At 43.0% G+C, this 12030-nt stretch overlaps 1 protein-coding gene across 1 annotated transcript in view; it reads right to left on the minus strand.

Moving 5' to 3' along the window:
* SLC39A13 (solute carrier family 39 member 13) overlaps nucleotides 1-11436 on the minus strand; it is a 15300-nt gene extending 3864 nt beyond the window's left edge. Inside the window, exons 1-8 of the mRNA XM_009647574.2 lie at nucleotides 11168-11436; nucleotides 10606-10719; nucleotides 8781-8902; nucleotides 7401-7553; nucleotides 1953-2042; nucleotides 1535-1585; nucleotides 1173-1305; nucleotides 932-1031 (exon numbers count right to left, since the gene is read on the minus strand). Of these exons, the coding sequence (XP_009645869.1) occupies nucleotides 932-1031; nucleotides 1173-1305; nucleotides 1535-1585; nucleotides 1953-2042; nucleotides 7401-7553; nucleotides 8781-8902; nucleotides 10606-10719; nucleotides 11168-11435 (1031 nt within the window). The 5' untranslated portion in view covers nucleotide 11436. The remainder of the gene's footprint in view (nucleotides 1-931; nucleotides 1032-1172; nucleotides 1306-1534; nucleotides 1586-1952; nucleotides 2043-7400; nucleotides 7554-8780; nucleotides 8903-10605; nucleotides 10720-11167) is intronic.
* Between the last annotated feature and the right edge of the window lie 594 nt (nucleotides 11437-12030).

The raw sequence follows: 12030 nt of genomic DNA on the forward strand, positions 1-12030 counted from the left end.
TGGGCTTGTTCAGCCTGGAGAAGAGAAGGCTGTCGGGAGACCTGATTGCGGCCTTTCAGTACCTAAAGGGGGCCTATAGGAAAGATGGGGAAAATCTTTTTAGTAGGGCCAGCTGTGTCAGGACAAGGGGTAATGGTTTTAAACTAAACCAGGGTAAGTTTAGACTAGATATAAGGAAGAAATTCTTTACAATGAGGGTGGTGAAACACTGGAACAGGTTGCCCAGAGAGGTAGTGGAGGCCCCATCCCTGGAACATTCAAGGCCAGGTTGGATGGGGCTCTGAGCAACCTGATCTAGTTAGCGGTGTCCCTGCTCACTGCAGGGGGGTTGGACTAGATGACCTCTAGGGGTCCCTTCCAACCCAAAATATTCTATGATTCTAAACAAAATTAATAAGCAAGAAGCTAAAAAACAAATAATAGGAAGCATCATTTAACACAGTGCAGTCAAACTACGCAAACTTGCTGCCAAAAGAGAGATTGCAGAAGCCCAAAATAATGGACAGGATCAAAAAGGGATGAGAGAAGCATGTGAAGGATAGCTTCACATGTGGTTATCAGACACACACCCCACTATGGGGCCCTGGTTAAGACAGTCCCTAAACCAGTACATGCCAGAAGCTGACAAGACAGATTGGGAATGGGTGACCTTACTGGACATGTCTCTGAGCAACCTGCTCTAGCTGGTTATGCTACATACTGTGGTACTGCAATCTTTGGGACTGACCCAGTTGAAAGTTCTCATGTTTTATAGGGTCTTTGTAGCCCCATAAACACAGCAGCTAGCACTGCAGTCTATCCAGATTCCAGCCATGCCCATGGGATTTGGAAAGCTGGCATTCATGTGCTCCCAGAACAGGCACGGGGAAGGGTTATATCCCTGCTTCCTGGCAGCAAGAACTGCTGCAGCAGAACAGGAGGGAGCACTTACCAAGGATTCTTTTCCTCCAGGAGATCAGGCACAACATTTACCAAGGCAATATACAGAAATCCTCCAGAAGTGAAAGGGAGGATCCAGGCTACCGTTTCCCCTGCACAAATACAGAAAGCTTTTCTTATTACTGAGACAAAGCCATAGGAGAGAACAGAGAAGGGAAGGAAGATACACACATGGGAACGATAGCGCCCCCTCCCTCCCCCCCTATTCCTACAGGGGTCCCAGGGAGCCTTACCTGCTCCTTTTGGTGACTGAGCACATATTGCAAAGCAGGCTCCTAGAATCCCCCCCAGAGCTGTGGAAAGCTGCATCTTGGCTGCACTCCAGCGATCAAAGCCAGCCCGAAGTAGGATTGCAAAGTCTCCAACCTAAGAAAACCAAGAGCTGACAGTTAATGAATATGAATGTTCTCAGTCACAAAGGCCATGAGGAACAAGACTAGTGCTTCAAAACTGCTTCTAGTTTTCCATGTTGCCAGTCTCCCACAGGGAACAGCTTTCAAAGGGGCAAGAAAATGTTAACCAGACTGAGCCCTCCTCTGTGTAGGTGAAACACCCTTGTAAGCCCTCATGATGGCAGAATACAAAGCCCTCTCACCTCATGTGGGATTTCGTGCAGGAGAATGGCCATTGTGGTTAGGAACCCAACCTGTAGCAGAGGAGAGAAGGTAATTAGGAAACAGTCCCCCAGCTCTGAGAGATGAGACTTTCATCAGCATGTCAAGGCCCCTTTCCCCAAGTTAAGACTTGTTACTCAGAGTTTAGAACTATTCAACAAAAGGGTATATGAGCTAACCCTTCCCTTAATGCCAGTACAAATGACTAACATGTCCCAGGTTTGAAGAAGCTCTGCATCAGAGTGTCAGGATAGGGTTGCTTTTTACTGTAGTCTCCATTTTCTCAGAAACTCCCAGAAAATAGGAGGGAACTCCTCACATATTTGCTTTTTTTGCATGTTGCATCACACGAGAACAGGCCTTTCCAGTTGACTACACAGCTGGTGGCAGAAACCTTACCTTTCTGCTAACCAGGAAGCTGGCTGCTACGGCCAGCCCATGCGTAAAGTTATCAATGGTGTTGGCCAGCAGATTGAGGTATCCACTAATCTGCAAAGAGAAGGAAGAGACCCTGATAAAGGAAGAGACATAACTAGATAAAAGAGAGCACACGGCTTGGACACAGGTTATACAGAGTCACGATCAGATGGGAAAGGTCAGGACATAGCACTTCTGGTGAAGATCTTAAACTATGTCAGTGCTCAAGTACAAATCAAATGTTATGCTTAGTTTTAGAGTGAACTAAGTTTTAGGGTTGGCAAGTATCGTCTGAGATTAGGATAATCATCTTATGCAAATGACAAAGAGCTCTAGAAACAGAAAAAGGGAAAGGAAAAAGAAGAAAGCCAAAATGCAAGGATATAATGCAAATCTGATTCTAAATCAAACCAATTTTAGGTAACACTGACTAATTTACATAGGTGACTGGCTTCAAATATGACCTGACCTTGTTTTCCAGACATGTACTTTAACATCCAACTCTTAAATATCTCCTCTTGAAAAGCTGGCAAGAACAATGCAGCAGAACAAATGTTGCCGAAATTGCTTTTTATAACTAAACAATCTTTAAGCATTGTACTAAAAAAGCTTGTGCTTGTGGGTTTGCTTTCCCTTAACAAAAAAAAAAGAGAAGACAGTGATGACAGTCACCAAAAAAACACCTACTAGAAGGCTGGATAGCATGTATATGCATTTGCATACAAACACAATTCTTAAAATTATAAGCATAAAGCAGCTTCCTTCCTTGCAAGTCCATCTCCATGTTAGACTTTCCTATCATGCTAACTACAGTCATCTCCAGACAAATTCCGACTATTTGACTTAAAGTGATTTATGAGGGTACCACCCCAGCTCTTTTGCTCACAGGTTTTTGGTTTTTTTTCCATTAGATTTAACAAAAACATGCACATGGGTCCTGAGGTACTGCAGTTCATGATATGGCACTGAAGTATAAATTACGATCAAACCAGATGTTAGCTAATAGATCAGGCTGTCTCTGGACTAAGAACTAAGCTGGCACACATTAACTCCAGATATAGGGCAGCATCCAGCAAGTAGAGAGACTGTCTAGAAACTGCAAGACATTAATCTCTTATTTCACCACAGCATCAGGTGCCAAAGTTCATCTGGAAAAACACAATTGTTGATGGGTTTCATGAGCCTTTTTTGGTCTTCTGCTCTTCCCTGCTTCTATCAAAATCTTCTTGGGACATCTTTTCTTCCTGCCATGTGTATGCCACAGGTCAGGTGGGGCTTTCTCTCAAGTCTCTGTCTCCAAAGCACCACCTTTCTGCAGGGCACTTCTACTGCACAATCTCAGGACATCTTCATAGGCTCTAAACTTTTAAAATTGCGTTGATCATTAAATGCAAAAATTAAGAATTAAGCAAAGCCTAACTACAGATCATGTTTAAGTAATAATCTAGTAACATCTCCACAATGGATGCAAAAGCTCCCTGCATGTTTTTGTAAGAAGGGGAACACAAAGGGATGCATATAGGCAGACCCATGAACACAGCAGTTTTACTTCTCATTCCTCATTTTCAGTCAAATACGACTGTCTAAATCTTCTCCTTTTCATGTCCAGATTTCATGTGATTGTGTTTTCCCTGAAGGCTAATAATAATTATTCACATGACTTTTACACAAAAATCCTTTCCCATACCACTGTATAGGGAAAAAATAGACTTCATGATTAAAACATTATGACTTTTACTTGTCAGTGGCTTGGGCAAAAGCTGTCACCGAAAGAAGCAAAGCCTTGGAGTGCTCAGGAATAAATTGGGTTGATTTGACAGTTATGAGCCTCTGACATTTACATTCTGCGAATTCCTAATAGGATGTTCTTGTTGCTCATAAAGAGCACAGCCAGATGAAGTGTTTATGTTCACGCTTCAGAATTAATGTCACTATGCAATAAAATGTACTTCTACAAATCAGCAAGGACCCCATGTGCCACAGGGAAAAAGAAAGAATAAGGAAGGCAAAAGTACTCTGCAATGTTTTTACTTGTTGAGGGAATAAAGGCTGCAATGCAGCCAGAACTGATCTATGTTTGGGTGCAAAGGAAGCCTCCCACCTGCAGTTTTCATTTTAGGACAAATTACTACAGCAGAAGCTAATGAGCAGAAGTTCTAATATATGTGGACAAGGGATGACCCATTACAGCTTACTAATCATTAAGCCCTGAAGGGTGACTTTGTTTGTTTGTTCAAATAGTATCTTTCCCTTTTTGTTTTCTGGAGGGGGGAAAAAAAAAAAAAAAAAAAAAAAAAAAAAAAAAAAAAAAAGATGGTTACTGAGTGAATAGTAGAACCAAAGAAGTCTGGCTTGCTATGCCTTTCCCTCTTTTCTTTGCAAGCACCTACTTTGCTCACTTCCAGCAACGCTGTTTCCCTGCATGTCCCTTCCCCACTCCGCACTGCATGGCAGCCACTTCCCCACCAGGTTGGGGCAGTGAGACTTACAGGCTGCTCTGCCAACCAGGTGGACCTGCCAAGCAGCATGCAACATCTAGGTTCTGCCAGAGTTTTTCAAGAGGGCATTAGTTTGCATTCCTCCTCTACCGCCATGCTGATTTTTATGGAACTTGCAGAAATCTGATTACCCTCAAGACTTCTATCCTCTCTTGAACTTGAATAGAATTAATTACAAGTTCAAAAGTTGTTGAAAATGAAGGACAGAACAGATGGACAGACAGATGGAGTGACTGCTTATGTTGTTGCCTAAGGAAACCAGCTAACAACACAGGAATATCTTGGTAGTTTTGGTAGTTTCCCCCCAATGAGAAAGACTATTAAAATATTCAGATTATATGGCTCAGAAGGTAGAAAGTTAAAACTACACACGGTAACTCATTAGTTTCTACTTCATGCATATTGACAACAGTCTGTAAGACTGAACAGATGTGTTAGGTCTAGAAAACCATGGAGAGCCCTTCTAGCTTTAAAATTCTTCTACACAACACAACTGAAAGAATCTTGTTCAATTTCTGCATGAAGCCCATTGTTTCTAAGCTACAGCATACCTTGTAGAAAGCAGCTTAAATCACAGCTTAGAGCCCCCAAGTGACAAAGAATGTACCACATCTCTAAGGTAAAGTTGGTCCACTGGCAAGTTGCCCTCAATTACAGAGTTGTCTTTGATTTCTAGACTTCCACTGTTTGTATAGCTTTAACTACTCAAATTTAGTCATGCCTCTTACATGCATATTTGTATACTTTAAGTCACCCCTGATCTGACATGTCTACAGAGCTAATGACTTAAGAAAATCACTTATCATGTACTGCACACCTAAAATAATTATTTCAGCTCTTTCCCGATATCTTTACAAATTATCAGTAGTATTTTGGATATCGTGAACACCACCACTGGAAAAAGTCAGATAGCTGTTTCATTACTGCTATAGAAAGAGGAACACTTGCCTCTTCTCTTACATTCTATTTCCTACTCACCCATCCTCCTGGCTGCAGCATCATAATGGAAGAATGCGTTCAAACAATTTCCTACTGTGATTCTCACACCTTTTTCCAAGGCATTGACTTCCTAGAAACTGTCTGTATCTTGTAAATATGATCTGCATTCTTTCTTAATCTATTCCTTAATATTTGCATGTATCAAAACATGTTAAAAATTCAGCTCTTTTGATGAAGTTACTCAGTTTAGCTGGTATCACTGACCTCATGCAGTCACAATGTGCCATTTAAGTAATACAGTAGTGCCTAAAATGCGAATACAAACTGTTTTTATAAATAATCATAAAGCACCAGTGAACAGATTTGAGGGGGGCTGCATTAATCCAGTCCCTGTTGATAATATAGAATAATTGATTTTTAATACAGCTAATATTAGCCAGGCTGATTTCATGCAGTACTAGCCTTATTAGAACGTGGGAGAAAGTTACATTTTATTTACATTTGCCAGTGTCGTTACCTTTATCAAACAATCTTATGACCAAATAAAAGGCAGGGAAAAAATGCTTGGTTGATGAGAATTTATATTCTGTAAGATCATATCAATTAGCATTAATTACATTATTATTTTTTATATTAGAACCAGGCCCTGAGCAATTGTGTTCCACATCAGTGTTTCATTTCTACTTGAAATCAGTGGTAGACTAACCATCCTCTAAGTCCGTAGTTCCTTATATAAACCTTTCCAAAATAATGGCACAATGTTTCATAACCCAGTAATATTGGTTTCTTCACCACTCTAGAGACACCAATGCAGCACCTCGCCATTTGTGCAGTGTTCTGTACAGATTACACAAATGTGACAGATATCAAAAATACCCGGTGACCTCAGCATATCTTTCACATTGTGTAGTAACTGTAATGTTACAGCAAAACAGATTTAAAATAGAAAGACTGAAGAGCCTCTGACTGACCATATATCCTGGTTTGGACTAGTTCATGCAACCACACTTTCTGTTCATAGTTACTCTCCTACAGTCTTGCACATTTTTATGGGCTCTCAAATTATAGGTCCTCCTTTGCCAAAGCGGTCGTTTACTCTTTTGCTTCCAATGTTCACCCAAACAGGGGTTTCTGCAGTGCAAAGATAGTAACATAAAACTGAAAGCAAAGCCAATCTAAAGGTCAGCCACTGCCCAATGATACAGTACTCCTTTTCCCTCTTCTACCTCCAATACTATGAGCTTGCTGATCTCCCTTATCCCACCACTACAGGCTGCCTGTCTAAACATCAAGCTGATTCAAGAAGTTAAGTTAGGAGAGAAATAAATCTATGGGGAAAAAGAAAAAAAAAAAAAAAGAAAAGAAAAAGCAAATTCTTTGCCTGTTTAGCTCTTAAATAGGCTCAACTGTGGGGTCAGATGAGGTCCAGTGCAAAGGAAGTGATGGGAAATACAGGATTGGAAGCAGAAGTGGACAAGAAGCCCTTTTTGGCAGCAGATAAACTGCTAATCTGAGACACTGAACTTCTCAGTTTTACAGTGGATAGCTTCAACTGTCAAAACGCTTCCAAAAGGTGCCTCAAAAGGAAATGTGCAGCTGACAACTGGTACAATGCAGGCACAAGAGAAATCATGACACAAAAATTTAAGCAAATAAAGATATAACGACTATAAGATACAGAGTAACAAAATGTGGAAGGTACTGTACTTTGGTCTCAGGATTCAGCCAAAATGCACATCAGACTTATGCCTTCACAATAGTGGCTTTGCCTCTTTTGCATAAGCTGCAATGCAGATTTTCTCCAAGTCCACTATTTCCTCCCTGCTGTGACTTGAGCAGATACTTTGACAGAGCAAAATTAAACACAACTCATTCAAACACTGACTTTCTCAGTGAGGCACAGTTCTTTCCACAGACAACTCATCCTCCTGACTGAATTTTAATACGTGGCCCAAAAACATAAGATGCAAAGGTCAGTTTGTGGTTCTCTTACCTTGATTCTGTTGTCCGTTGGACAAGACTGGAGAGAAGAGCCATTACATTGAGTTGAACCTGTTCCTGCTCTTTGAGATTGGCTTCCCACCTTCCGTGCCGGGTAGCCACTTCCATTAGGAATCTTTCCAGCTGGTGCTTTGGAATCACAGTCCTAAATTAGGGGAAAACAACTTGTCAATGCCTTTTTATCTGTCAGTGATGAACGAGCATGAATCAGGGTCAGAAATCCAATCTTCACCCTTAATCCTTTTGTCCTTACAATCACCAGCTTTGGTACCCAGTTTAATAATGACAACTGCAAGAAATGAGACAGATTTCAGAGAGCGCTGTGACATCTGCACTGTGAGACAACAAGAACAAAGACTTCCCCAATCACCAAGAGGAGGAAAGCAGAAAGATAGAGGAGGAATTGGAGTCTCACCCCCTTGGCATGAGCCAGGTTCCACTGGAAAGACAAGGGACTGATCCTTCTGGCAGCTGCTGCCCACAGAAATACAACTCTGTCTGGGCAAGGAATAGGGGTAAAAAAAGAGTCTTGCTCACCCCAGTGCATGAGAATAAGTCTAGAGAATTATTCTATAGCTGGGATTGCTCAGACTTCAGTCTCTCTATAAATGAGATTAAGTTCCTTTCAGACTTTAAAATCTCATGGTGAGTCAAAGTAACACCTAATTGCTCTTATGCAGCGTCTGACCTGCAGTTTCACCTCTGAAAAGTCATAGCACAGCGAGGACTGAACAGTCTACAGGAGTTGCGCAGATGTCTGAGGACTAGCTCCTCTCCTCTATCTTGGAATTACCTTCTGGTACCTCTGTCTACGCTGCCCCTTTGCAGCTGGGTGACTCTCCTCTGAACCATTACTTAGTACTACCATAAACCCTGTCTACCACACAAAGTTACCCGAACAAACACCTGGTCCAGGTTGTACCCAAGAAGAGTGGGCAGTGAGGAACATCTTCCAGAGAAGGCTGGTCTTTGTCCTGACTGAGGACCCAAAACGGGAATGAGTCACGATGGCTCAGTGGAACATGCATCAGCAAGCTGTCATCCCTCAAACCTTACTTGAGCAAGAGTCTCATCTGCAGAGCGCTCCAGCAACCGGTCCCCATAAAAGGGCAGATCTCTTTAACACATACCACATCAAGAACAAAACCAGCCAGAGGTGAGAAATCTCAACTAAAACCACAAAACCAAAGCCTGGAGATCAAACACCTTCTAGAACCCACTGTCAAAGAAGTGGCAAAAAGCTCCCAAAGAGCACTGACAAGCTACTCCAGCTTCAGGATCATTTGCTGAGACTGTCAGATAGGGAAGATGAGGTGTTTAGTACAGTGTTCCAAATATAACAGCACTCCCTCCCCTCTGGCTGCTAACTTACCACACCAGGGCACTCCTTCTCTTCTTTCTCTAAGAAGATCTTCTCTAGCACCAGGAAGGTCAGGAAACCAATGATCACCCAGAGACCCAGAAGCTTCTGCTGCTGAAAGCTCTGCCCTTCTCCTGAGTGACAAGAGAGAAATCTTCATGTTGCTATCAAGTACACGGTGTTTCACACATGTGAACCCACCCCGCCCCAGACAGTTTAACCAGCAGTTCCAAGAAAAAAAAAAACAAAACAAGAAACAACAGTGGAAACACTTTCTGCAAGGAATAAGGAGCTAACGTATCTCACAGCAAATTAGTTTTAACTTGCTTATTCTTGATCTATCCTCATCTCAGGACACTCAGAGTGAGAGCCCTCACCCTTTGTGCTTCCAATGGTGCAATCCCGAATATTTCCTGACAACACTGGGAATTTCTCTGAGCTCCAGAGACAAGTGAAGATTACGTCAACAAAAATCCTGCAGCTGTGTCTACTGAGCAGCAAGCCCTGACATGAAATCTGCCATTAGTGGAGCTACAGACTCACCTTCCCCTTTCTGCCACACCTGGGCAAGTTATTAAGCCCAAAGCTATAAACTTTCTTCTCAATTACAGCCAAACTTGTGAGATAATCATCCATTAAGCCTCGCTGCAGAACTGGAGATTGCAATGCAGTGGAAGAACAGAACAACTCTGTAATGGGGCTTACATGGGTCAAGGAAACCTTTATGTTTCAGGACAGTCTGGCAGAAGCAAACAAGCTAGAGCAGGAAGACAGAGTAATTTGGGAACCGCTGTAGAAAAGGGAAAAAAAAAGGACAGCAGGTTCTGCTGGCAGTGCCAGAGCCATGAGGAAGAAGAGGACCAAAGGCCCAGCAAATTTTAAATCCCAGGACACAGGTGCAAGGAAGTCTGGGTAACCCAGGGCATCCTTTCCCCTCTCTCACTTTTTCAGCAGGGAAGTGATTTCTTGGTTTCTCAACAGGTGGGATGCAGCAGCACCTGCCTTCTATGTTACCAGTCTGCTGAAGCAGAGAGATACAATCACTACAGGTTTCAATAACCCTGGCTATCTGAGGGGTGAAGGAGATACACCGATACCACAAGCTCTGTCCCGACCCAATCAGTGTTTAGTTTGCTGGCGAACACAGGTTTCTGTCACCTGCATTTCCTTTTTCTTCCCCTGCCCCATCGTAGTCATGACTCTGTGGACAATTTTCCATTACTTCTCAATGAGCAACGATTGAGAAGGCAACACATTTGGGCTCCCACAGATCAAAGTACCCAGCAGAGGGGCCCCAGTTAGTCCCAAGAAAGAGACTCTAGGAGTAACACTGTTACAGGGACAGAATTATAGACAAGACACATCTAATGGGGCAGAATTCCCACCTGAGACGGTACACATGTTCACGTGCCAGACCACACATACATTCATAACTTCCCATCAGGTTAAAGAAGCGTTCCCTTTTCTAACAGAAAGGACAAAGAAAAATCAACAAAAATTACAGGAGTCCAAGGCAAGATAGAAAAAGTAGATAGACAAGAAATCCATCGCAAGTCACTAAACATAAAGAAACCATGGACAACTCAGGGAGCCTCCAATCTCAGAATCTTTAGAGGACTGTAGAGTACAAAGATTAAGTATTACATGTGTTTTTGTTGTTCTTTTTTCCTCGCCTATGCATTTTCTTTTGCACATTGTTTGAAAGAGAATACCAGCCCAGCCCAGTTTTTGGGCTGACGCAGCCTGGCTGGTCTTGTGTTTTCAAGATGAAACGGACTCAAAAAATGTAGCAGTAGGCATAACACAGACTGCTTCTAGGCACATAAGGCTTTCATACCTGTCGTTGCACTGCATGTGTAGGCCCAGGCTTCGGGAAGCAGGTGGAGAAACACATTCCCCAGTAGCCCACCAATTGCAAAACTCAACAACTGCTTCAAACGGTGTGATCCAGCTAAAAAAAAAAAAAAAAAAAAAAAACCACAAACAAAAACTGATCACAACTCAGCCAGGAGCCAAAACATCTCCAGCTGAGATTTTGCACAGAAAGACCTCAATTGGAAGCATCTGCAAAGCAAGATTTCAAAGGAGAGAGCACAAAACAAACAGCTGGAGTGCAAGAAAAAGCCCTTGTACCACACGGCTGGGACAGCAGTGTGTGGGAGGGTCCTGGACCAAGCAGGGTGCAAAACAAACAATACTCTTTGTATAAGCTCTATCCAGGGCTTGCATTTGTCTGAGGACTCCCTATCAAATTTCCAGGTATGGAATAAAGCACCAGAAACGGACTGTCTATTGTAAAGAACAGTATTTCTGTGACAAGGTCCTGTTCATCACTGTGCTATTCAGTCACAATGCAGGACTTCTGGCTTCAGAAAGACTAATGGAGGTAGCAGGCTTACCTTCTGACCGCAGAGCAGCTCCTGTCTCAAATGGGATCACCAGCAAGGGGAAGACCCCACTCAGTCCCACCATGAACGAACCGATGAGGGAACAGATCCAGGCATCCAGCCGCTCACTGCTAAAAAGGTTTCCCCAGGACTCTGCCTCCTTCTCACACACAGGACCAGAACTAGCAGCAACATGACTTCTCGGAACCTGCTGAGCTTCACAGGCCACAATCAGAAACAAGGAGAGTGTCCCATCAAGCAGAAGCTTTTGTTTTGTCATCGCTAAGTGGTCTCAGCCAGGCTGGCCGATCTCTGAAAAGAGCAGGGGAGAGCAGTTCTGAGAGAGTGCCCAAGACTCCCGCCCACCATCCCAGAGGAAAGGCCTTGGTCACCCCATCCCCTCCCTCAGCATCTTAGCACAGGTATGTATCCCCATAAGGAACATCTGAAACTCTTCCTGATTTCGAAAGAGCAATAAAGGACAGAGAGGCTGTTTATCATCAGGTGTATGAAACTGCACGTGAGACATCTTAAGAAAGAGTCTGGCTTTCAGCATCTCCCCTCAGGTGGACTGGACAAGGACTCCAAATACCCTTGTCCTTGCCCTTCAGTGTCCCAAGGCTTCAGAGGAAGGTATTGACCAGAGATGCTACCCAGATAAATCTTTTCTTTGCCATGGAACAGCATCCATGTAACGAATTAGGATGCAAGACAGGCAACATAACAGAGGTCCGTAAAATCATGAGTGGTATAAAGACGGTGAACAAGGGTAGATTATTCACCATCTCTTCAGACGTAAGTGCTAACAGCCATCACATGGAGCCAGTGAGGGTCAGCTTCAAAATAAACCAAACAAATGCGACTCTTCACCAGCA

The sequence above is a fragment of the Egretta garzetta genome, unplaced genomic scaffold (genome assembly GCF_000687185.1).
Source record: "Egretta garzetta isolate BGI_Z169 unplaced genomic scaffold, ASM68718v1 scaffold329, whole genome shotgun sequence".
Lineage (NCBI taxonomy): Eukaryota > Metazoa > Chordata > Aves > Pelecaniformes > Ardeidae > Egretta > Egretta garzetta.